This window comes from Crinia signifera, chromosome 4, assembly GCF_055691185.1.
Source record: "Crinia signifera chromosome 4, ASM5569118v1, whole genome shotgun sequence".
Taxonomy (NCBI): Eukaryota; Metazoa; Chordata; class Amphibia; order Anura; family Myobatrachidae; genus Crinia; species Crinia signifera.
This window is the reverse complement of record NC_139220.1, coordinates 54,329,543-54,355,530: the sequence shown is the minus strand read 5'-3', so window position 1 is coordinate 54,355,530 and position 25,988 is coordinate 54,329,543. Positions and strand designations below refer to the sequence as shown.

The 25,988-nt window shown below is 45.3% G+C and overlaps 1 protein-coding gene across 1 annotated transcript in view; it reads right to left on the bottom strand.

The window, feature by feature from the left end:
• Nucleotides 1-4,269: 4,269 nt before the first annotated feature.
• The window catches only part of LCP2 (lymphocyte cytosolic protein 2), a 103,896-nt gene continuing 82,177 nt past the window's right edge, over nucleotides 4,270-25,988 (bottom strand). Inside the window, exons 16-22 of the mRNA XM_083181777.1 lie at nucleotides 23,378-23,390; nucleotides 22,025-22,139; nucleotides 14,985-15,031; nucleotides 14,676-14,758; nucleotides 7,137-7,214; nucleotides 5,770-5,919; nucleotides 4,270-4,924 (exon numbers count right to left, since the gene is read on the bottom strand). Coding sequence (XP_083037903.1) covers nucleotides 4,796-4,924; nucleotides 5,770-5,919; nucleotides 7,137-7,214; nucleotides 14,676-14,758; nucleotides 14,985-15,031; nucleotides 22,025-22,139; nucleotides 23,378-23,390 — 615 coding nt within the window. The 3' untranslated portion in view covers nucleotides 4,270-4,795. The remainder of the gene's footprint in view (nucleotides 4,925-5,769; nucleotides 5,920-7,136; nucleotides 7,215-14,675; nucleotides 14,759-14,984; nucleotides 15,032-22,024; nucleotides 22,140-23,377; nucleotides 23,391-25,988) is intronic.

Here is a 25,988-nt window from a genome sequence, read left to right as displayed (position 1 = left end):
AATTTCTCATTGTATTTGCCCCCTCATGGGTATTAAGTATGGTTAATTGCCCCCCATTGTTAACGCCACCCCACTATTGACGCCAACCTGAAGCGTGGCGAGCGCAGCGAGCCCGCGAGGGGTGGCGGTAAGCGTCCTCCGACCTTTTCATACCCCCACTATCCACATCGCCGTGGAGTTGATTTTATATAGTGTGGCGAGCGCAGCGAGCCACCGAGCCCGATGCGTGGTGAGCGCAGCGAGCCCCACGAGGGGCCGCGTATACCTGTGAAGTAATGCTCGCCACGCTTCGGGCTCGGTGATTCGCTGTGCTCGCCACACTATATAAAATCAACTCCACGCTGACGTGGATAGCGGGGGTATGAAAAGGTCAGAGGACGCGTACCGCTGCGCTTGCCACGCTTCAGGTTGGTGTCAATAGTGGGGTGGCGTTAACAATGGAGGGCCATTTCACCCATCAGGGGGGGGGGGGTTGCTATCTAAATGGGGGGTTTGGGGGCTTTTTACATTAAAATCAATGTAAAATTGGGGTCTCAGGGAACATTTTACATTGATTCCAATGTAAAAATCAGGTCGATCGCGTCGATCGCATCGCATGCGATTTGGTTGACATGCGATGCGATCGACGCGATTTTTGCGGCCCCGATCAATACAATTAAAATCGGTGGCGCCGTGCTAGGAAACAAGTACCAAAATTTTAATAAAATGCCTTCATTACAGATTTAACATGAAGCAAAAAAAAAAAAAACATGGCCATATCTGTTTTAAACAATGTACTTTGATATTCTGTTTGTGGATGTGTGCTGGTCTTTAAATAGATATATTGGGTGAGCTTTATTGAAGTCTGAGTTTGGTGGCAATATGGGTTGCCAGCAGTGGCGGTTTTTACCTATGGGCTGCAGGGCTGCAGGTAAAATCCGCCACTGTAGTGTAGCCAGATGCAGTCTGTGAGACTGCACTGGCTTCACTGTGACTGGCAGTGACTTCCAATTGAGGAGATTATAGATCTGTGGGGCTAAGATGTTAGACGGCCTAATGTGTGTAGGGACAGTATTCCACCAGTGTCAAATTTGAAAATAATGCAGAATTTCAGAATAAGGAAGGAACCTTTTTTTCTGGAGGTCAGAAAAAGGGACTACATGTTGGCCTTCCAAAATATCGCTTAGTTTAGACACACCCAATGTGATCACATGTGCGAGGTGTAGATTGGGTGATAATTTAGATCTGGGGTAGCCAACTCCAGTCCTCGAGAGCTACCAACAGTTAATGTTTTCCAGCTCTCCTCACAGATTCACAAGTGAAGTAATTAGCTCCAACCGTGGATCTTTTAAAATGTGTCAGTGAGAAACGAGTGCACCTTTGCAGCAGCTAGGTTGTCTGGAAAATGTGAACTGTTGGTAGCTCTTGAGGACTGGAGTTGACTACCACTGATTTAGATATTGATTTCAATGAAACGTGTTGGGAGTTGTGATATGGGGTATGGGAATTTCAGGGACGTGCATTGAGGTAACTGGGTGAGGTGTCCCTGGCAAGTACCAGAGCCAGATTTTCACACAATTTATTAGCCATGTGGGCATTATACACATATATACTGCTGGAGATTCGCTGAGTTTTGATAAGAGAAGTACAGAAAAGGTACCCAGGCAGGGGCGGATTGGGGAATAAAAGTGGCCCTGGAAAATATCTGGAAGTGGCCTCATGTGGGCGGTAGCAAAGTCAGTAGTAGCGTAACTTATGCATAACACGCAAACCATTTGCCAGTTGTATCGCTGCTTATACTGTACGTAAAGCCCACAACAGTTTCTGACAGTAGTAGCGCAACTTACATGTAACCCCCACACCAGCTGCCGACAGGAGTAGCGCTGCTTATGCGTAACGCCCACACCAATTGCCAACAGGAATAGCGGTGCTTATGCGTAACGCCCACACCAATTGCCGACAGGAGTAGCGCTGCTTATACGTAACACCCACACCAGTTGCCAACAGTAGTAGCGCTGCTTAAACGTAACACCAACACCAATTGCCGACAGGAGTAGCGCTGCTTAGGCGTAGCGTCCACACCAATTGGCGACAGGAGTAGCGCTGCTTATGCATAACGCCCACACCAGTTGCCGACAGGAGTAGCGCTGCTTATATATAACGCCAACACCAGTTGCTGACGGTAGTAGCGTGGCTGCCTGTACATATGCCGACACCAGTTGCTGACAGTAGTAGAACTTCCTGTACATATGCCGACACCAGTTGCTGTCACTAGTAGTGTTGCCTGTACATATGCCCATGCCAGTTGCTGGCGGTAGTAGCACTGCCTGTACATATACCGACACCAGTTGCTGACACCAGTAGCTGACAGTTGTAGAGCTTCCTGTACATATGCCGACACCAGTCACATTAGAATCACATGGTACTCACCTAGTTCAGGTGGCAGGCAGCTCATGCTCTCCTGTTGCTTTTCCCAACACTCATTCTTGCTCCCTTATAGCCCCGTTAGCTCCGCCACGCCCCTTTTCGGTCCCGGCCTCGGCTCCCCTCATAGTCTGACTATGGGGCGGGAGGGGTGAGTGCGCTGCTCGGGGAGGACTGTTGCCAATACATACCTCATTTGGATTCCACCACCACCTGCTTAACTTTGGTTTACAAAAACCCTAATTTTAAGCCTCCTACACAACTTGCGCTGCTCAGGGCGGGAGGGTGAGTGCGCTGCTCGGGGAGGGGGGGGGGGGTGCACTGCTTGGGGAGTATTCTGCAGGTTCTGGCATGTGTCTCTTGGTGCACGCCTCCCCAGGGCCATTTGGAGAGGAGGACAGTGGGCAGGAGGAGGTTGAGCCGCATCCAGCAGCGGCAAATGCTTCTGAATAATACATGAAGAGGGGAGGGGAGGGGACGGCCCGGCCGGGGAATGACTCGGGGACAGTCACAGAGTAGGTGAATTCTTTTTCTGTATTTCGGCCTCACTGGCGTCGGCCTCCCGGGAAACCTCCCGGTGGATATAATGGCCAATCCGCCCCTGTACCCAGGTGAGGCACTGCCTCACCTGCTATAGACTTTTTACTACAGGGTTTTGACTATAAAAATTATTAGAATAATAAAAATAAGATTTTTTTTATATATTCTTTGTATTTTGACATCCTTTATAAACTCAAAACTCAGGCGTATATGTTAGTATGAGAGGAAAGGCTGTGCCTCACCTGCCTCACCCCACCGCACGCCACTGGGGAATTTGGAGATCAAAATATCCCATGTCATAAGGGAGGCTCTTGTGGTGGGGAGAAGCAAGAAAAGATCAGGTCTGAGTGGTTTAGGTATCCTAAAAAGGTCATCAACTGGGATATGTGCATGTGAAGTCTCAAGGCACACCCACCTTGCTTCTGAGTGCGTATCGAAGAAGATATTTATCTGGGCCAGTTTACAGGCTTCTTGATAGGGGAATAGGTCTGGGTGGGTCAGTCCACCTTTGGCTCTAGGGAGGATCATCATAGAACGGGGTAATTTAGGGGGACCAGAGGACCAAATATATTTGAGCAGCATTGTGTGCGGCACGCTCTTTTTTGGAAACGTGTAGGGGGATCGTGCGGAAGATACAGTATACATAGGGTTGGGTAAGAGAGACATTTTAAAGGCATACATGTGTCCCATCCATGAAATATCAAATGCGAGACAGGATTTGGAGAGGGTAATTAAGGAACTGAGAAGGGGTGGCAGGTTAACCCCCAAAACTTTCCTAGTATCCGATGGAATGTTTATGCCCAGGTTGCGTATAGACCAGTGGTTCTCAAACTGTTTGCTGTGGCTCCCTGGGGTGCCTCATGACACATGCAGGGGTGCCCTGGGTTGGTGGTCCAGGTCCAACTCAAATTATTAATGGTTAATTAATAATGAGCAAAACCAGTGCTGGTGGCGGCCAATCATAAAATGTGTACAAACAGAAGTAAATCCTGCCCTTTACCACATAACTGACCCTAGGAATCGCATATAAACCCAATCTAATAAAAAAAAAAATTGGCCTAGGGGTGCCATGAAAAAATGTTAATACTCTAGGGTGCCGTGATTCAAAAAAGATTGGGAACCCCTGGTATAGACCCTTTCTGCCAACTATAGGGGAATTTAGAGGATAATATTGGATAGGAGTTAGCTAAATTAATAGGTAGAGCATCTGTTTATGTGGTGTTAAGTTTATAATATGAGGCTTTACTGAAACTGTCGAGCATGTCATGTAGGTGGGGTAATGTACGTAGGGGGTCAGAAACAAAAAGCAGTATATCATCCGCGAAGAGGCTCAGCTTATGTGTTGAAGAACGGGTGTGCATACCAGGGAAGTCAGGGTCAGAAATGGTTAGTTAAGACAAAAAGAGATAATAAATCACACAAAGACATGATCACTGTGTCCCTACTCCAAGTATAACATTTTTATTGTGGTTTAGTATGTACAGTTTAGGCATGGAATTCCAAATGATAGAAAATGTGACAAAATGTAACAGAACAGATATATTTGCGATAGAGAGCATGGTGTTAGGAACAAGGTGACCCGATGCGCTACCTATAGTGTAAATACCTACATTGATGATTGGACAGAGGAAATGCATAATTAATCTACTTTAAACAAAACTGCTACTGCTCTATCTCTTTCATTGTTACAGAGGTTAACTCTGGTATTTGATGTTGCTTGTTAATGTCTTTTAAGCAGGATATGTACTCATGCAAAAAATCTGTTCTTAAAATGTATCTAATAGAAGTAAAATCAGTACAGGATGTTTAATTACGAACATCGGTAGTTGCAAAGTTTCAGGTAAACAAAGTCTTAATGAAAGCTCTGAGCAGCAATACATGTGAGCTTGCAGTGTTGCCTGGATCCTCGGTCTTTCCCATCAATGAGAAGAAGGGGGGTTTTACGAAAGAAGTTGACAATGTCAGATACTGACCCAAAGGGCTGTGAGAGACAGGAATAACAAAACAAAGTGTAATAAGTTATTGCAATCAAAAATGTGAGAGTAGAGTCTCACACACATAACCTGCCAATAATTAAACTTAACAACCTCTATGGTTTACCAATGGTGGTAGTTGGATTTTTAAGTGATGGCATAGAGCCAGTGGTTCTATACTATCGATGGTATAGAGATATATATATATATATATATATATATGTGTGTGTGTGTGTGTTTTTAACCTATGATATTCATGATCTTAGCTCTACCCCCTCTCTACCCGGGTTGAGGCAATTCAACCTTGGTTATAAGAAATGTTAAACCCAGCTCACCCTCTGTAAAACGGGTGACCCAGGTTTAGGGGGATATTCCCATCAGGGGAAATGGTGACTGGGCCCTATTCAATGCTGTCTTCCCCGACATCATTGAACAGGGTTCTTGGCAGAATGTGCCTGACTTCACAAGCAGTCGAGAACATTCTGCCTAGAACGGACGGGACTTGATGAGCTCCCGGCCTCAGGTTGCCGATATCCAGCCATTTTTTCATGGCCACGCCCCCTTCTCGGCACTCGGCATTCAGGACATTGAGTCCCACCTGCAGAATCAGCATCGAGCTGACCAAGAACGGGACAGGGTCATGGCTGTCGGGCCAGCCCGACAGTCGTGACCCAACATTGAATACCCCCCCATAGTGTGATGGGCCGAGATCAAGATTCCAGGTCCAACCATGCATTGCGATCTTAAAATAGTGTTTGATCTTAAAATTGTGTTTCTCATGACTAGGCTTTCACAAGCACATTCATTTGGTAATAACATACTGTACTGTAGTAATTACTGAAGTATACTATACCTCTTGTCCTTTTGATCCTAGAATGTAAGCTTCATTATTCTGGTCATAGCGAATTCGCACATTATAGACTTTATTTCTATACAGTACCATTAGAACATATGGTTGTGATGTTGTTGATTGGGAGCAATTTCGCACAAGAAATGTGCCATCCTGCAACAGTAAAAAATGTATGTTCAATATGTGATTTCAATCATTTTAAATATAAACCTACACCCTTTCAGACAGAAAAAAGGAGTTGGCTTGACCCAGGTCGTTTTTGTGTCTAACACTGTTGACTTTGACCCAGGTTTTTCAACAGGTCCAACACGGGTTGCTGTCTGTCTGAAAGGGTCCAACAAGGGTTTTTCGAGCAAGGTACCGGTAAACAGCAGTGATTGGATAACTCGGAAGTGCACTGACTGTTTGGCTGAGCAGGTTTGGATGAGCGGGCAGGGTAATGGCATCAGAGGTAACCAGGGATCTGCAGAAGGGAAAGTATGGCACACTGGAAGGTGGAAAAAGACAAAGAGCCGCTGGCAGTAAGAGAGGAGGAAGGGGACCGCAGCCAGCTCAGGAAATCCGGCATTAATAACCCGTCACCATGGTTATTATAATGCAGTGGGCAGCCACCACCCACTTTTCATGATGTCATCTCTGTGTGCCAAAGACTGTCCAGTTATTATTACAAAGAGTATATTGCAGGGCTGACCAGAGTTCTATGTGAAAGGAGTTGACCCGGGAATAACCTGTGTTAAATGTGCTGTGATAGATGTGTAGGAGTTGGGTGGCAATTTTCAGGAAAAAAATCAAGGATATGGGGATTTTCTTTCTGAGAGTGGTATTATACACAAATATGTTTTGTTGCTGTGTTTGATATTTGTCATCCGGAACACCCAATCCCATAGAAGTCCTTACACAGTAAGCCATTCCTAGCACAGCATGTACAGGGCTTGCAAGCAGCTCACAGAAGGTCTAGCTAAGGACAGTGCGCTTGGCGTGATTACACGATCAGCCGAGTGATCAGAAAGGTATTTTCCCAGCTTTATGCTGGGTACATGCCAGAATGATTTGGCCTCAATTCCCCCAATTTCGATACAATCTCGACCGATTATATGTAAATTGGGCATGTTTTAGATCCGATGCGCATCCCCACTGCTTGTTCGATGTGTACAGATCGTAATCGGATTGTATGCAGGTCATGTGCTCCAACAGATCATGCAATCATTGTATGATCATCTCATGATCTGCTCACGATCATGATCGTTCAGGTGTGTCCCCTACATTAGGGTGCCTGGAGAGCAGTGCGTGGGGAAATACTGCTGTAACAGAAAACTGCTTGACACAAAGTAATGGTACATTAAACTCTAAAAAAGAGTACATTACTTTACCTGATTGATCGATCTAAGAGCATTCTCTGCATCCTTTCTTGAAATACTGCCCAAGTACCACTGTTCTGACGAAAGACTCTAAAATAAAAAGGAACATTATTATTGTCAACATATAATATTTACTATGGAAAATTCAGCAATATTATTAGTTACATATTACTATGTGTTGACATATATGGCAAATATAGAGGAAAGAATGGCATATCTCTACTCTTTGATCCATATTTGTCTACTCTGACAGTCATTGGCTTGAGGATGTGCACAAATATGGTGCAGAGTACTGTACAGCACTTCCTCTTGCTGGGACATGCATCCGACCAACGCTCCTCGGAATATATAACCTCTGCAGCAGGTGTACCGGATTGTCCATGACCACCCGTACACACAGGATAGTGCACCAAAATATCTGCAGATATATTGCTCATTAGCTGTGCTGCACAGCCGATGCAATGTCTAAATGACTTTGTACACAGAAATATCACTGGTACACACCTGCCGATGCCATCACAATATATTGCACATTCAATTGAATGGATGATATATTGTCCAGTGTGTAACATAGAAACATAGAAACATAGAATTTGACGGCAGATAAGAACCACTTGGCCCATCTAGTCTGTCCCTTTTTTAAACATGTTACCTCAAACCATATTTGATCCTTATTTTTTTGTAAGGATATCAATATGCCTATCCCAAGCATGTTTAAATTGTACTACTGTATTTGCGTCTACCACCTCTGATGGTAGCTATTCCACTTATCTACTACTCTTTCTGTGAAGTAATTCTTCCTCAAATTTCCCCTGAATCTTCCTCCCTCTAGTTTCAGTGCATGTCCTCGTGTTCTGCTGCTCCTCTTCCTGTGAAGAATGTCTCCCACCTGTACCTTGTTAAAACCCTTGATATATTTGAAAGTTTCTATCATGTCCCCCCTTTCCCTTCTCTGCTCTAAAGTATACATATTAAGATCTTTTAGTCTTTCCTGGTATGTTTTGTGATGTAGGCCATGCACCATTTTAGTTGCCCTTCTTTGTACAGTCTATAATGTATTTATATCCTTCTGGAGATATGGCCTCCAGAACTGAACACAATACTCTAGGTGAGGTCGTACCAATGACCTATACAGTGGCATTATTACTTCTTTCTTTCTACTGCTGATACCTCTCCCTATGCAACCAAGCATCTGACTTGCCTTCTTCATTGCTTTGTTACATTGCCTACCTGCTTTTAAGTCCCTGAAATAGTGACACCTAGATCCCTCTCTTCCTCAGTAGTTTCCATTATAGTGCCATTTATACTATATTTAGTCTTTGGATTTTTGAGACCCAAGTGCATGATTTTGCATTTTTTGGCATTAAACTGTAGTTGCCATGCTCTTGACCATTCCTCTAATCTACATAGATCATCAATCATTTGTTTTACCCCTCCTGGTGTGTCTACCCTGTTGCATACCTTTGTGTCATCTGCAAAAAGGCACATTTTACCCTCAATTCCATTTGCAATATCACCAATAAAGATATTAAAAAGCACCGGTCCAAGTACAGATCCCTGGGGTACTCCACTTGTAACATTTCCCTCCTTTGACTGTACTCCGTTTACTACAACTCTCTGTTTTCTGTCCTGCAACCACGCTCTTATCCATTCAACTATCTTTCCCAAGCTTTCAAGTTTATTTAACATACATACAGATAGTGGTAGATGCTCAATTAGTTCAGTAGCATTTCCCAGGTGCATGAGGGAGGGGTTAATTACTGGGTAAGTAAAACAAGACATTTTTTCCCTCAGCACACTGAGCAATGCTAGTAACCAATCTAGAACAGTACATGATAATAGAATTCAGAGATATTGGTTACATATACATATACATTGGTTACTAGCATTGCTCAGTGTGCTGAGGGAAAAAATGTCTTGTTTTACTTACCCAGTAATTAACCCCTCCCTCATGCACCTGGGAAATGCTACTGAACTAATTGAGCATCTACCACTATCTGTATGTATGTTGTTAGAGGCAGAAGGGAGCCCATATTAGGAGGAGATGTGGGTCCTGATATGCCACATGGAGTAGTCCGGGGTTGCTCCAAGGTAGGTAGCTCTTAGTTTGGATATATCAAGTAAGGAGCCATTATCATGTGGCTCCTTGCTGGTTAATCGTAGACCCAATTTAGGGTAACGGTGGTGTGGGGTGCGGTGCTCCTGGACTGGATGGGCTGGGTGGCTTTAGTGCGGCATGCCCTTAGTACATTCTATTAACACTTTTCCCTCACTAACACTATCTCTATCCTATTTTAATTACATTCATTTATCTCTCCCTTTTATATAGCTTCGGCTTCCTATCACTAATTATTAACACTTAGTATATCACTGACATGCCGCACTGGGCTTCCCAGCTTATGATGGTTTTTGGGGTGCCGCACCCTGCACCTAGATATAGCGCTAGGGACCCCCAATATACAGAGAAGCCTTGACGCGGCTTGGGGGCATAGCATACACCTGCGCAGGTATATGTAACCAATATCTCTGAATTCTATTATCATGTGGTGTTCTAGATTGGTTACTAGCATTGCTCAGTGTGCTGAGGGAAAAAATGTCTTGTTTTACTTACCCAGTAATAAACCCCTCCCTCATGCACCTGGGAAATGCTACTGAACTAATTGAGCATCTACCACTATCTGTATGTATGTTGTTAGAGGCAGAAGGGAGCCCATATTAGGAGGAGATGTGGGTCCTGATATGCCACATGGAGTAGTCCGGGTTTGCTCCAAGGTAGGTAGCTCTTAGTTTGGATATATCAAGTAAGGAGCCATTATCATGTGGCTCCTTGCTGGTTAATCGTAGACCCAATTTAGGGTAACGGTGGTGTGGGGTGCGGTGCTCCTGGACTGGATGGGCTGGGTGGCTTTAGTGCGGCATGCCCTTAGTACATTCTATTAACACTTTTCCCTCACTAACACTATCTCTATCCTATTTTAATTACATTCATTTATCTCTCCCTTTTATATAGCTTCGGCTTCCTATCACTAATTATTAACACTTAGTATATCACTGGCATGCCGCACTGGGCTTCCCAGCTTATGATGGTTTTTGGGGTGCCGCACCCCGCACCTAGATATAGCGCTAGGGACCCCCAATATACAGAGAAGCCTTGACGCGGCTTGGGGGCATAGCATACACCTGCGCAGGTATATGTAACCAATATCTCTGAATTCTATTATCATGTAGTGTTCTAGATTGGTTACTAGCATTGCTCAGTGTGCTGAGGGAAAAAATGTCTTGTTTTACTTACCCAGTAATTAACCCCTCCCTCATGCACCTGGGAAATGCTACTGAACTAATTGAGCATCTACCACTATCTGTATGTATGTTGTTAGAGGCAGAAGGGAGCCCATATTAGGAGGAGATGTGGGTCCTGATATGCCACATGGAGTAGTCCGGGGTTGCTCCAAGGTAGGTAGCTCTTAGTTTGGATATATCAAGTAAGGAGCCATTATCATGTGGCTCCTTGCTGGTTAATCGTAGACCCAATTTAGGGTAACGGTGGTGTGGGGTGCGGTGCTCCTGGACTGGATGGGCTGTTTGGCTTTAGTGCGGCATGCCCTTAGTACATTCTATTAACACTTTTCCCTCACTAACACTATCTCTATCCTATTTTAATTACATTCATTTATCTCTCCCTTTTATATAGCTTCGGCTTCCTATCACTAATTATTAACACTTAGTATATCACTGACATGCCGCACTGGGCTTCCCAGCTTATGATGGTTTTTGGGGTGCCGCACCCTGCACCTAGATATAGCGCTAGGGACCCCCAATATACAGAGAAGCCTTGACGTGGCTTGGGGGCATAGCATACACCTGCGCAGGTATATGTAACCAATATCTCTGAATTCTATTATCATGTGGTGTTCTAGATTGGTTACTAGCATTGCTCAGTGTGCTGAGGGAAAAAATGTCTTGTTTTACTTACCCAGTAATAAACCCCTCCCTCATGCACCTGGGAAATGCTACTGAACTAATTGAGCATCTACCACTATCTGTATGTATGTTGTTAGAGGCAGAAGGGAGCCCATATTAGGAGGAGATGTGGGTCCTGATATGCCACATGGAGTAGTCCGGGGTTGCTCCAAGGTAGGTAGCTCTTAGTTTGGATATATCAAGTAAGGAGCCATTATCATGTGGCTCCTTGCTGGTTAATCGTAGACCCAATTTAGGGTAACGGTGGTGTGGGGTGCGGTGCTCCTGGACTGGATGGGCTGGGTGGCTTTAGTGCGGCATGCCCTTAGTACATTCTATTAACACTTTTCCCTCACTAACACTATCTCTATCCTATTTTAATTACATTTATTTATCTCTCCCTTTTATATAGCTTCGGCTTCCTATCACTAATTATTAACACTTAGTATATCACTGGCATGCCGCACTGGGCTTCCCAGCTTATGATGGTTTTTGGGGTGCCGCACCCTGCACCTAGATATAGCGCTAGGGACCCCCAATATACAGAGAAGCCTTGACGCGGCTTGGGGGCATAGCATACACCTGCGCAGGTATATGTAACCAATATCTCTGAATTCTATTATCATGTAGTGTTCTAGATTGGTTACTAGCATTGCTCAGTGTGCTGAGGGAAAAAATGTCTTGTTTTACTTACCAAGTTTATTTAACAGTCTGCGATGTGGGACAGTGTCAAAAGCTTTACTAAAGTCTAGATAAGCTACGTCTACAGCCCCACCTTGATCTATTACTTTAGTCACCAGTCAAAAAAGTCAATAAGATTTCTTTGACATGATCTTCCCCCAGTAAACCCATGCTGTTTTGGATCCTGTAAATTGCTGGTTTTGAGATATTCTACAACTCTTTGTTTTAAGAGTATTTCCATCAATTTCCCTACTACTGATGTAAGGCTCACTGGTCGATAGTTGCTTACCTCTTCCTTGCTTCCACTTTTGTGCAGTGGGACTACATTCACTGTTTTCCAGTCCTCTGGGATTACTCCAGTAGCTAGTGACTGGTTGAATAATTCTGTTATTGGTTTTACCAGCTCCCCTTTAAGCTCTTTTAGTATCCTTGGATGTATCCCATCTGGCCCCATTGATTTATCCACTTTCAGTTTTGAGAGTTCTGGGAGGACTTTCTCCTCCGTAAATGTACTTGTCTCTCCCTCAGTTTTCTGACTATACTTGCAACTTAACTGTGGCCCCTTCCCCTCTCTTTCAGCAGTGAATACTGAGCAGAAATAATTATTAATATTATCTGCTATTACCCATATTTAACATAAGCATGTGGGGTAAGAAGGTACATCAATGTTTCCTAGTCCTCAATTGTAACCAAATGAACCTAAAAATGCATTTCCTGCGATCCCTTCGGATTTGTGATACAGGGAAGTTGTCACTAGGAATGACCATCAGTGCTATCATCATTGATAGTTACCATCGATGGAGACAGTACAGTCATCGATGGCAAAATAATATCCAATGGAAAACCATAGATGTTTTTGACTATCAATGGTTATCTTTTTTCTTATATTGACCGGACCATGGGCCAATCAGAACATGGAGGTGGGGCTGTATGGGTGTCTCTGCACCTTCGGTAGAAAAAAAAACATATTTGGTTATGCTATGCCATCGATGGTGGAGAACCAAAAAATTTCTACATCAGTCTTAAACCGTCAATGATTTTGAATATTCGGTAGTCGATGGCCCTAGCTGTCCCACTGGCATAGACCAAGTTATAGCCCTATTATTCTAAACTCTGCAGATGCTGAATAAATGCGATTGTTGCGCTCTGAGGCCTTCACAAAAGATATTACAAAAGCAGACCACTGGAAACAGGGCAGAAAAAATATGCTTCATTTGGATCAATCAAAGATAATACACTAATATTAGGCTCACACACATTTATTAAAAACATTTAAAGGTTATAATCTGACAACAGCATAAATCTATAGCATGTACTGTATAACTTCTTTATGGCAAAATGCCTCCGGTGTATAAACATACCTAGATCTATTGCCTGTACCCCATACTGCCATAACAAATACCCCCTAAAATGTGTTTAATGCACATGCGTGCATATGTAAGTGGCGAGGGGTGTGGGCTCTGCTGCCCGGCCACAGCTGATTCCCTTCGGAGGGGAGATGAGCACATTGCGCGTCTATCCTTCCCCTCCCTATGTCACTGTGACTGGGCTGTCACCTGTCAGCCAATCAGAGCTTGCGGGCTGGCAGCCAATCAGGAGCCAGCCTGCGAGATATGATTGGCTGACGGCCCAGTCACACAGTCAGAGTCAGGGACACAGTAAAGCCCGAGATGCTCTCCCCTCCCAGAGAAGCAGAAACTGGCAGCGGCGGCAGCGGGGGACTGGAGGGGGGAGAGGAGACCGGACCGGACACAGCCAGCACTGCAGGAGTCACTCACGGAGGGTGAGTTGTGCTGCTGCTTAATTGTTCTGGAACTATGTCATTTATGTGTGGCACTGTGGGGGCATATTTGGCACTGGGGGCATATGTGTGGCACTGTGGGGGCATATCTTGAACTGTGGGGGCATATGATATCTGGCACTGGGGGCATATGTGTGGCACTGTGGGGGCATATCTGGAACTGTGGGGGCATATGATATCTGGCACTGGGAGCATATGTGTGGCACTGTGGGGGCATATCTTGCACTGGGGGCACTGTGGGGGAATATGATATCTGGCACTGGGGGCATATGTGTGGCACTGTGAGGGCATATTAGTAATGGGCATCAGTTCTGCGGCAGCGGTGCAATGAGCATTATGGTGTGGGGCATAATGTGTAATGGCATTATGGCAGGGGCATATGTATTGGGTGTAACACGCGTAACAGGCATGACTGTGTAAATTTTGGCCGCGTGCCTTCGGCATGCAATATTCCAGTCACTCCCCCTAGTGTGATATGACCATGCCCCTGACCACGCCCATTTGCGCTACCACTAAGTCGGTTTTTCTACTTGCACTACTGGACACGTGTCCGAAAGGGGGCATGGCCTATCCTAATGAGGGCTTGACATATGCGAATTAACTGTGATTAGGCCACGCCCCGTGTTCCCCCGCCTGCGATGCTGAATAGATGCTGTGACACAGTGTCTATTCACTTCCGGATGGAGGGACTCCCAATTGCCCCCCCCCCCCCCCACGGGACACTGCCAGCACCGGGCGGGACGCGGGACCGTCCCAAAAAAACAGGACAGTTGGGAGGTATGGTCTAAATCATATACAGTATGTACAACAGAAAACACAGGGTCTGGCCCTATTTAAAACAATGCACCAAGATCTGTTTATTCATACAATGTAGTCGCAGCAGCATATGTCATGCCTCCAGTTTAGTGGAAAATATTTCAGACCGGTTTAGATTCTTTAATAAGATTCCATGTTTATAGTAAAGATCTCATTTACTGACATCCAAACCAGCTGCATTTACACAACAACATTCAATGTTAGTAAATAAACCACAATGTCCATATTGAGTGTTTCCTGTTACTAATAAATACAGTATGTCATCAAATTTGAAAAATATGAAATAGTCTTACATCATTGGAGTGTTGGGGCATATTGATGACTGGAATCGGTGCTGGAGGTCTTCCATTCCCGGACCCTTCGGTAAACCTCTTATCTAGCAAAAGATCAGTAGTTAAAAATATACAGTGGTGGTTTATGTAGAACAGGCAGATCTAGGACTATATAAACAGAAGTAAGTATAACACTAGGGTACGAGAAGCTGAAAATGCAGACGTTTTAGCGAGAATGTCTGCATTATTAAAGCGGAAATCATTTACAAGTCAAAACCAACCTGATTCAAACAGAATCAGGCCCAAAAAGTAATATAGTTTATAGTTTACCTGGTTTGTATGGGGTGTATGGTAACCCTGGGGCTCCGGAGTAAGAACTGTAATACAAAAGGTGGAAACATTAAGCCAAATGCTAGCTACAGTACCTAAAACTAAAATGACATGTTCTGTACTCTGCATAATAATGAAGCATTTTTCAAATGTTTAAGGGTCTCAATATAACTACACATAGGAATGAAAACAGTACAGTTGTGGCCCTTAGACAACATCTAAGAGACAACAACAGTTGTGGTTTAAGTAGTAACTAGTACAGTAATGCAGTAAATAATATATTAGCAGGGCTGCCGAGGGAGGGGGGGTTTAAACATTTTGGGGGTGTGGCCTAATCATGGAGGTGGCCACACCTCCTGTGATTAGACCATGCCCCAATTTTTTTACCGGGGACTGGCATATCAACTTTTAAAAATTACACTTCTAATGTACTGAGGTTCCAGTCACTTGGAACTTTCTTTAATTTCTTAATGTCTCAATTTATTAAAGTGCAATACTGTTTACACAAAGTAACAATGCCTATAAACAATGCACTATGTATCCAATGAAAGAGTGACATCTCATTCCATCAATCATTAACATACACAGCACCGCACACCATATCTTTTTGATTGGCAGTCATCAAAGAAAGTCTTGTATGTGACCCATGAGTATACTGTATGCATGTAACAATATGCACAATTTGTCATTTCTGAATGACAAATCAAGTCGATATTATATAAGTTCTCTATAAACATTACATACAACCTACTACCAGAGGTGTAGTGTGGAGCCATAGCACCCGGAGCAAGTTTGTGTCAAAGCGCCCCCACCCCTCCCCTCCCTTGGTGCCCTCCCCATGGCATTTTAGTACCACTGCTTTTTACACACACACACACATATTGCCCCCAGTAGTGCCCCTTACACACATAATGCCCCCAACAGTGCCACTTGCACATAATGCCCCATGTAGTGCCCTGGACGAAATGCATCCAGTAGTGCCTCAAGGGTGCCGGATGACATCTAAGATTCCAATGGTCAGTAATATGACATTGAGATCCCAACTGTCAGGGGTTATTCTCCTTCATGGGGGTCCATAGCGGGAGAACAGAACCTGTGACAACCGCAGAGCTGAGCCTGACATCCATGCTGGGGGGTTGGGGGGAGTGCTGCAGGCGGCCACCGCCGCCCTGCTACACACGTGGGTGGGAGCTACTCGTGGCTGGGGCCGGGAAACATACTTTTCCCTGGAGATAGTTCAGTGCAGGGCTGCCGACAGGGGAGTGCTATGGTGACAACTGTCCCGGGCCCCACCGCTCTAACAGAGGGTAGGGCCCGGGCAGCCATATCCCAATTCCCCAGAAACCCCACCCCTTCACTTGTATACACTGCAGTGGCAGTGCCGCGGCCTGCCGTACTCCTCCCCCTCATTCAACAGCGGCGGTGGGCCATGGTTATTATATGCAGCCCTCCCCGCTGCCCGCACATACTTTGTATTGTAATAGAAAGTGGACGGAGCACGACGGCTGTAATAGAAAGGGACTGCAGGAAGCCGGGAGCCCTCCAGCAGGAACCCCCGCCACCCACTGTGCGGTGTGACGTGATGACATCACGCTGCTCGAGACAGAGATAAGGAGCTCAGTTGAGCTTGTGCTGTACGCTGGCAGCTGGACTGGCTACAGTAAGTGGACTGTAGGGGAGATATGGAGGTTATGAGAGATAAAGCCTCTCTCGTTCTCTACAGTATTGGTATATTGGACTTGCTATTTTCTTCTGCTCCCTTCACACTGCTCCATCCTAATCTACATATGTGTACATACTGTACATTGATTCCCCACCCCCTGCAACCTGACCCTAACCCTCTTCTCCTTCACCTAAACCTAACCCTCTCACTATGCAGTGTAACCCTAACCCCCCTTCTAAGTGCCTAAACCAGTGGTTCCCTGACTGTGTGCCTAGGCTCCCTGGGGTGCCTCAGGACACTAACAGGGGTGCCTTGGGTTGGTGGGCCAGAATCAATTCATATTATTAATGGTCAATGTAATAGGCAAAACTAGTGCTGGTGGCTGCCAATCATAATATATGTGAACAAACAGGAGCAAATCCTGTCCCTCACCAGATAACTGTGACTTATAAATACAATGTACTTCATTTAATATTTTTTTTTCTAAATTTCTCAATAAGAAACATTTGGCCTAGGGGTGCCTTAAAAATATATTGATGCTCTAGGTTGCCGTGATTCAAAAAAGTTTGGGAAGTGGTTCCAGTGGTGGCCTAAACCCCCCCCCCCTCCCCCAGTCTAATATGTTATGTGATTTACATTGTGTGGCTTAATATGTAATGGAGATTATGGTGTGCTGTGTATCATGTAATGGGCATTGCGGTGTGTGTAATCCTGGTGCAGTGTGTCTATGGTGCTCTACCTAGCGTATTGTTTGGAGTAATGTGAATTGGTAGTAATTTGTGGCAACGTCCCGCCCCAAGGCCCTACATTTTTGTACCTATTTTGTGCTACTGGGCACATTATGTGCTACGGGCATTATATACCCTTTTTTCAGTGTGGTACGACGTACCTTTAAAAAAATATGTGGCAGGTCTCATTTAGGTTTTTTGTTGTGCGCCATCCGTGAGGCGCTGACTAGAGTGGTGTGGCCAAAATATCTGACTAAAATATTTTGTGTAACAATAGGTGGTGGTAGGGGGCCCTTCCTATTTAGTCAGTCCCGGGCCCCACGATTTCTGATGGCAGCCCTGGTGCGGCGTTCCCCGGCCAGCTGAGTTGATAAATGGGCTGGTGGTGGCTGTTTTCCTGCTCCTTGAAGTTGCGCGGCGGGCAGCTTCTTTCCAGCAACTCAGTGCCATCCTCCAGTGGCTGGAGCCCTAGGCAAATGCCTTAAGCTGCCTAGTGGTGGCGCCGGCCCTGCTCTCTATGCCCCTGTCTACTACGAGTATTGTACCACACATTCACAGTAAATAAGAGTGTTTGTTTTTGTTTTAAATACTGCTCAGTTTAGCCTCATTTGTGACTTAAATAAGTCATGACTCATGAGTAAGCCCAGGATTCTCAGATTCTAACCTATTCTTATCCTTTCCCATTATACTAAAATGTTTATTTCCTTTTATGTACCATATTTATACAGGACCTAAAGTTACCTAATCTGGGTGCGACAGGGCATCTACAGGGGCAAAACAAGGGGGGCACGGGCTGCACCAAAGTGTCACCTGCTGATGGATGGCATCAAAGTACCGGCTCCTGCTCAGTGACAGTGTGATTAGGTATGAATTAGGCTGAATAACATTATGTGCAGCACCAGGCTCCTGTCACCATAGGTGCCGATTTATGTTTTTGCTGGTGGGTGCTCAAGCCCAAAATATAGGGGAATGGGTTCAAGGGGAAGGGGCGTGGCCACAAAATAATACCAGTATGCAGCACAGTTGTCTCCAATATTCAAATTACGGCTACAGTGTTTCCCTTTTTACACATAACTTGTGGACCTGCAGCTGTTTCTCTATGATAACCGTACGTACAGGAATGCCGGGAAGATACTTCTGTCAGCTCTGTTAATGGCACTGGGCAGCATCTTTTATGCGGCAGCCACCGGGTCACTAAAAAGTGGACGGAATACACTCTTCCCGGCATAGTGTTTGCCAGGCAGCAGGGCTGGCGATGTGGGTGCTGCAGCTGCAAATTAGCAAGTTAATATGGCGGCCCAGCAGCGCGACTTGGGCCCATGGGTGCTCATCAATTTCCGTGGGTGCTCGGGCCCTTGAGCACCCACAGAATCGGCACCTATGCCTGTCACAGTGTAGGAGACTGTACTGCAGACATACAGTCTCCAGGGGCAGCCAGCATCACCCGGACCCTTGGAGTTACAGAATAAGAAGCTCAGTACACTTAGCCATGCACCTCCCATGTAGCCACACCCTGATCCGTGACACCACAATAATGTTTTAGTGGCTATCACACCAGGTGTGTAAGGGGTAGGTGACATCACAGCACATCTGTAATAAAGGCACAATGTTTCAAACATAATGATACTTTATGTTGCATGGTTTTGTTTTATTTTTATGCAATGCATAAATTCATATAAAAACCAAAAACATGGATTGAAAAAAACTAATTTTCATTTTTTAGATACTAAAAATCCAAGGCTTACTCATGAGAGTGAGGGGAAATGAAAATAATAATATTTTTTTCAAATACACTTTTCTTCTCAGGCCTTTATGATTAATGTGAGGAGCACACCTGTAAAATAACCGTAACAATCAGTCATAAAAAGAAATGCACCCACCTTCCCAGCCTTTAACTATCCTCAGAGCTTGAGAGATTGATGTACAGTACTTAGCCTTGGAGGGAGGTAAAGTGGAGAGAGATAAAACACCAACCAATCAGCCTCAAACTGCCCTGTCACAGGTGGTGATTAAAAAATAGTAGACAGGGGGCCAGATGCACTAAGCTTTAAAAGTGATAAAATGGAGAGTGATAAACAACCAACCAATCAGCTCCTGCCTGACATTTTACAAACACAGGCCCTTATTCATATCTGATCGCATTACAATTTTGTTCTCAACAGTGGCGTAACAATAGAGGGTGTGGGGTGCAGCTGCTATAGGTCCCAGGGGCTTGGCGGGGCCCGAGGACCCAGCAGACAATCCTCTGAACCCTCTTAAATTTTTTTTATCAACCTGTGCCCCCCACCACGGCGCTGCTGGTGGAAGTAAGCTGGTCTGCAGTCCATCCATCCCCCCCACCCCCTGCGCTACTGACAGCAGGCCATAAGCTGAAATGAGGACCACCCACCCCCTGCGCTACTGGCGGTGATACAGTTGGATTGGTGTCACCCCACCCCCGGCACTGCTGGGGGATGTAAACTGAACTGGAATTCACCCACCACAGGCGCTGCCACCCTCCGTCACCCTAAAGCAGTGTCCCGTTATCTAACTAACAATACCCTATATTTATTTAACAAAAAATATTGCTATGGGGCCCACAAAAGTCTAGTTACGCCCCAGGTTCTCAAAATGGGCAAAACCATGTGCACTGCAGATGGGGCAGATGTAACATGTGCAGAGAGAGTTACATTTGGGTGGGGTGTGTTGAAACCTAAAGTGCAGTGTAAAAATAATGCAGCCAGTATTTACACTGCACAGAAACAAAATAACTCCCCCAAATCTAACTCTCTCTATACATGTTACATCTGCCCCACCTGCAGCGCACATGGTTTTGCCCATTTTGAGAACAAATTAGTACTGCAATCAGCTCTGTATAAGGGCCACAGTCTGTGACATGGCCGGTAGGAGCTGATTGACTGGCTATTTATCACTCTCCATTTATCACTTTTGAAGCTTAGTGCATCTGGCACATAAGCTGGTAGGTTTGTACTTTATCTCTCAACAATGTATCACTCTCCAAGGCTTAGCATGGAATGTTTATCTCTATAACCTAAACAGTGGTGTAGCTACAATTTGGGCGCCCCCCGCCGTTAGGGGGGGGGCAGCCCCCCCACCGCCGCCCTGCCAAGCACCCCTACCCCGCCACCCATGCAAACCCCCCTCAACCCCCCACAGCCTTAACTATCGCGCTGGTCCCGGCAGCTCCGTTCTTCTGCTGAGGACCACCAGAAAATGGCCGCCCCCTTACAGCAGACAGTTTCAGAGAACTGTGTGCTATATGGGGGCGGCCATTTTGTGGTGGTCCTCAGCAGAAGAACGGAGCCACCGGGACCAGCGAGATAGGTAAGTCTGCGGGGGATTGAGAGGGGGTTTAACTATAGCACCGCAGCCCCCGGTGCCCCCACAAGCACAGCGCCCCCCCTCGTGGTGGCGGGGGCTGCGGTGCTATAGTTACGCCGCTGAACCAAAAGATGACCATTATATGGCAGCCATGACAGGGAAAAACAGCAACAACATGTTTATCAGCATAGGCTGGGGACTCTATGGTGCGAGCACAGCTACTAGCCAATCACTAAAAACATCTAGGGCTCTTTCAAACCCCTACCATTGTTGACTGGAAAAAGACCAATCACAATACTGTGACCTACAGAGTGGCAGCTTTGCTACCCCAAGTGTGTAACTGTAATGAAAAGCATACCTCCCAACTGTCCCGCTAAACGCGGGAACGTCCCGGTTTTTGGGGATGTGCCTGCGTCCCTCCCGCGGCCGGCAGTGTCCTGCTGTGGGGGGGGGGCAGTTGGGAGTCATCCCCCAATCTGACAGAATAGACGCGCACAGCGTCTATTCAGCTGCGCAGTGGTCGAAAACGAGGACGCAACCTAATTTGCATAAGCCACACCCTCGTTTGCATGTACCACGCCCCCCTTTCAGGCGCTCCTATTCTTCAATTGAAAAAGTTGGGAGGTAGGGAAAAGGGGTCTACAAAACCCTTATGGAATCTATTTATTAATCAACTAGTTAAAAGTCTGTCACAATGACGGCTTCTCAGCTTCTCCGCTTCTGCAATAAACTTTCACATTGAGCTGTTACAGTTTTTAGCCCACAAAGTCTCCACCTCGCCCCCATGCCCTATCTGCTCATAACTCCAATATTTGTCTTCACAGCTCCCTATCTCCATATGCAGCAAGTTTGAAACAGTGTTCCTGCAAATATTGCTTTTACTTTTTATTATGACATCTTTAAACATATAAGGGAGTAATTTGATCCATCCAGCGGCCTCTAGTGGTCAATGGCTGTACTTCACCTCGTAGAGGTGAGGAGTAGTTCGCCTTTATATACTGTATATATAGATTCAGTATATAGAATGTTTCATCATGTTTAAGGGCAGAATTAAGTACCCCCTGAATCAACTGTCCTCATACTTCTCTTTGGGAATAGTGTTTAGCAACATCCAACAAAGCTTTGCAGGTCCATTTTGCCCACAGAAACAATGGGTGATTCTGTATAATCTCAGTCACCAGTCTATTTGCCTCTGAATGGGCCGAACATGGCGACAATGTTGTGAGCATAGATGGAATCGATGGTGTTACACAGAGTTGTGCATACTCATGATTTCAGACAGATCTCTTGCAGCAGGTATCAGTTTTAGATTTAAATATAACACGTACGTATCTGTAATGGGCATAGTGTTGGATCCTGAGCTTATATGTTTCATTCCAGGTTTAGGGGATGTTGAAGGAAAGGTGTTTGAATTATAAGGACGGTGAAGATATCTTTGCGGACCTGTAATGTGGAAAACAACACAATCATTAAAATAATAATGTACTTATGTGCTATGTCCTGTAGTGAGAGTGACACAGCAATGGGAGTCTGTACTGCCCCAACACACACACACGCACACACACACACACACACACACCAACACAGCTCTTTCCGTAATGAACGGGGAAGGATAAGTAACTGCAGTCCAGGGGTGCATAATGGGCCATGTTTAACCCTTTGAGAGCCAACATTTCTGTGAGAGATGTGCAAAATATCCGCTAAAAAGTCACTCACATTTGTTATATAAATTCAAATAAAAAAATGTTATTTAAAAAGATTATATTTTCTATTAAAGGTCATTATGATGAATAAAAATATTTGTTTGACAATTTTCACAACTATTTTGACAAATTCACTTGTCACTCAAAGGGTTAATGCATACTTCCCAACAGTCCCAAAAACCGCGGGAATGTCCCGGTTTTTGGGGACATTCCCGTGTCCCTCCCGTGGCCGGCAGTGTCCCGCGGCGAGGGAGGGCTGTTGGGAGTCCCCCCTGTTGGCTGCTGAGCAGCAGTGAATAAACGCTGTGCGCATGTGCACAGCATCTATTCCCGCAGCCAGGGGGCATGGCGAGAGGCTCACAGAGCCTCTGGGTCATGCCTCCATAGCGTCAAAATGGGGGCGTGGCCTCGTGAGGAGCCGTGAGTATAGACCACGTCCCCAAAATTAGGTCACGCCGCCAGTGCGCAACACTATGTCCCTCCTCCGTCTCCCTGAAAGTCGGGAGTTATGTTAATGTTGAACTTGTGTAGTATAAATTCATACAAATACAGCCAATTAGTACAGGCCAAATAAAGTCAATTAATTGAAGTTAAGTTAAATATTGCACCCATAAAAAGAACAGTCGCCTTGACCGTGCCGGCATTATTAGCGGCTATTTTGAGGACCGCTCACAGCAACGGCACTCCAAGGGTTAAGCCACCTTTCTCCTAATAAAATAAAGTATTGATACTAAAATAATGGGAGGGACTTAAGTCTATACCAAAATGATATCACATAAAGCTGCATCCTGGGATGGCTCCAGGTTTCATCACTAGAAAACTGCATTGTTGTTTGTTATAATTGGGTTCTGCAGGATCTCAGGAAATGGTAACAACTGAAGTCTTACGTTTTAAACTTTGCCTTCCCCAGAAAATGTGACCATTTTCCAACCCAAAACACAAACTGCGCATATAGCACACATACAGGAATATCCTTACCATCGTCTTCATCCTGCAAACATACAAGAGTTTTATGAATGAACTGAACTGAGTTTGTGACAAGTGGCAAAAATACATTTAATAGTTACAAAGGTTATGGTTTTTCTTTTGCATCATTTTGTTTCTAATTTTGAGGATGCTAAAAATCATGCTATGCTATAAAGTGGATCCCTTACGATTGCTCAATAAAATCTTTTTTTCTCTGTTATCAGCAAGCTGACACACTAATGCTTTCACATTACAAACCCTGCTCTAACCTGGTATTTGAAAACACTTCTGAAAAAGTGAAACCCCTTTCACATCTCACGGTGGACGTGGTTTATTACTGGGTTGGCACCAGGTTGGTGCCTTTCACACTGAACCCGGTTTACCCATTGAAAACAGTGTGATGTCATGTGGGTACTTGTGTACTTTCACGGCTCCCATCGCATGCCATTGCATGCCAAATGTAGTGGCATGCGATGGGATGCGATTTTTGCAGTTTTTAAGCATTTTTTAAAAGTCGCATGCGATCGCATGCGATTTTTAACAGAAATGCATCCAAATGCATTGAAATTAGTATCAAACATGTTCAATGGCCCCCAAATGTCATTTTTGAGGCTGTACCACCCCCACTATCAACGCGAAGCGTGGCGAGCGCAGCGAGCCCGCGAGGGGCGGTGGTACACGTCCTACGGCTTTTTCATACCCCCACTATCCACGTCGGCGTGGAGTTGAGAATAGAAAGGGTGGTGAGCGCAGCGAGCCACCGAGCCCGAAGCGTGGCGAGCGCAGCGAGCCCCACGAGGTGACGCGGACACCTGTGAAGCCCGCGAGGGGACGCGTATACCGGTGAAGGTATCCGTGTCCCCTCGCGGGGCTCGCTTTCTATTCTCAACTCTACGCCGACGTGGATAGTGGGGCTTCGGGTTCGCGTTGATAGTGGGGGTGGTACAGCCTCAAAAATTACATTTGGGGGCCATTGAACATGTTTGATACTAATTTCAATGCATTTGGATGCATTTCTGTTAAACGAATCGATGCGGTGAGATGCGATTTTTTACTATACGATGGACATCGTGGGAGCCGTGATTGTACACAAGTACCGTCATGTGTAATGGATTTTTATGGCTCACATATTTGTATTATAGCTAATTATAAACCTGTTTGTTGATGTTTATGTAATGTACCAATTACAAATGTTTTTATATATTAGAGAATCCATTACAGTGCCCGTGATTTGCCTGACAATTTCTGCATCCCTTCTTAATGTACTGTAAGCATCCCCTCCTCATCAGTCTATGTTGCTATAACTGTATGCTCTGTAGTGCAGAAATATGCCAGCAATGCTTCTCCACTACTTCCAATGCTATTTCTCTGGTTTCCTGATTCAGGATTGTGTCATCAGGCAGGGAGACAGTTTATCACCTTCTGTGGCACAGTCATGAGGGTGCGTGTCATGCTCCACCCAAAGGGCGTGTCTAGTTCCATATATGGAGAGATTGTGAAAACAGATTGTGAACGTGGCACCTAGAAGCGTGGGTGTGTGCTGCTACATCTGAGAGGAATCTTTTAAAATGACTTATATACAAATGTAGATGAGCCCCAAAGCAGTTAGGGCCAGATGTATCAAGCTTCAAAAAGTGATATAATGGAGAGTGATAAACAGCCAGCCAATCATCTCCTAACTGTCACGTTACAGGCTGGGTTTAAAACTTGACAGGTAGGAGCTGATTGTTTATCACTTTCCCTCTTATCGCCTTTTGAAGCTTGATACATCTGGCCCTTAGTAAGAGATACTATACTTGGTAAAGTGCTGGGAAATGGTGCTGATGATTCAATGTAAATGTATCTATCTCTCATTCCTTTTTTACCCAAAAATGTAACTAGGGCTAGGTGAAATGAGGGAGATTGCTGGACTAATGAGGGAAAGAGGGAGATGCTGCTATTTCAGGGAGTCTCCTGCAGAACGCAGGAGGGTAGGTAACTATGTAATGATGTCAAATGAGGTCAGAAGATGACCATTCTCAGCATTGGCATATCTATAAGAGGTGCAGGTCACTAGGTCCCCACAGGCTCATGGATCCTAGAGGGCCACATACATACCCTGCGCTCACAGTTTCAGGGCCAGACCAGCCATCTAGCCATGAAGGCCTATTGAGAAGGTCCACCTCCTGGCCACGCCCCTGTGACTTGCAGCAAGCCCCTGTGTTGCATGAGCATGCTCACAAAATGCACTGCCACACCCCTTTTTTTGAACATCTTCAGTCGCAGTTTGTCCCTCCTTAGGGGTCTATATATAACCTCTCTACTGATGCTGCCATAATCAATAGGGAAATAGCCCAGGTGCCATTTTCCCAAAGTTTTACACATGAACCACAGGGAAATCATCTGTAAAATGACGCCAGTGCCATTTTCCCTGAGATCTGTGCATACACATACAGTACCTCCCTACATTCACCCTACAGCAGGCATGACCGAAAAGGGGGCGTGGTATCATTAAAAGGAGGTGTGGCTTTGTGGGGTTGACGTTGCCACATGTCATGCCTCATGCTGTCATCAATATGGAAGTTTGGCCATCACACTGAGACCTGCTGGCATGCCCCCTGTCCCCCTGTCTCTGTGAATAGAC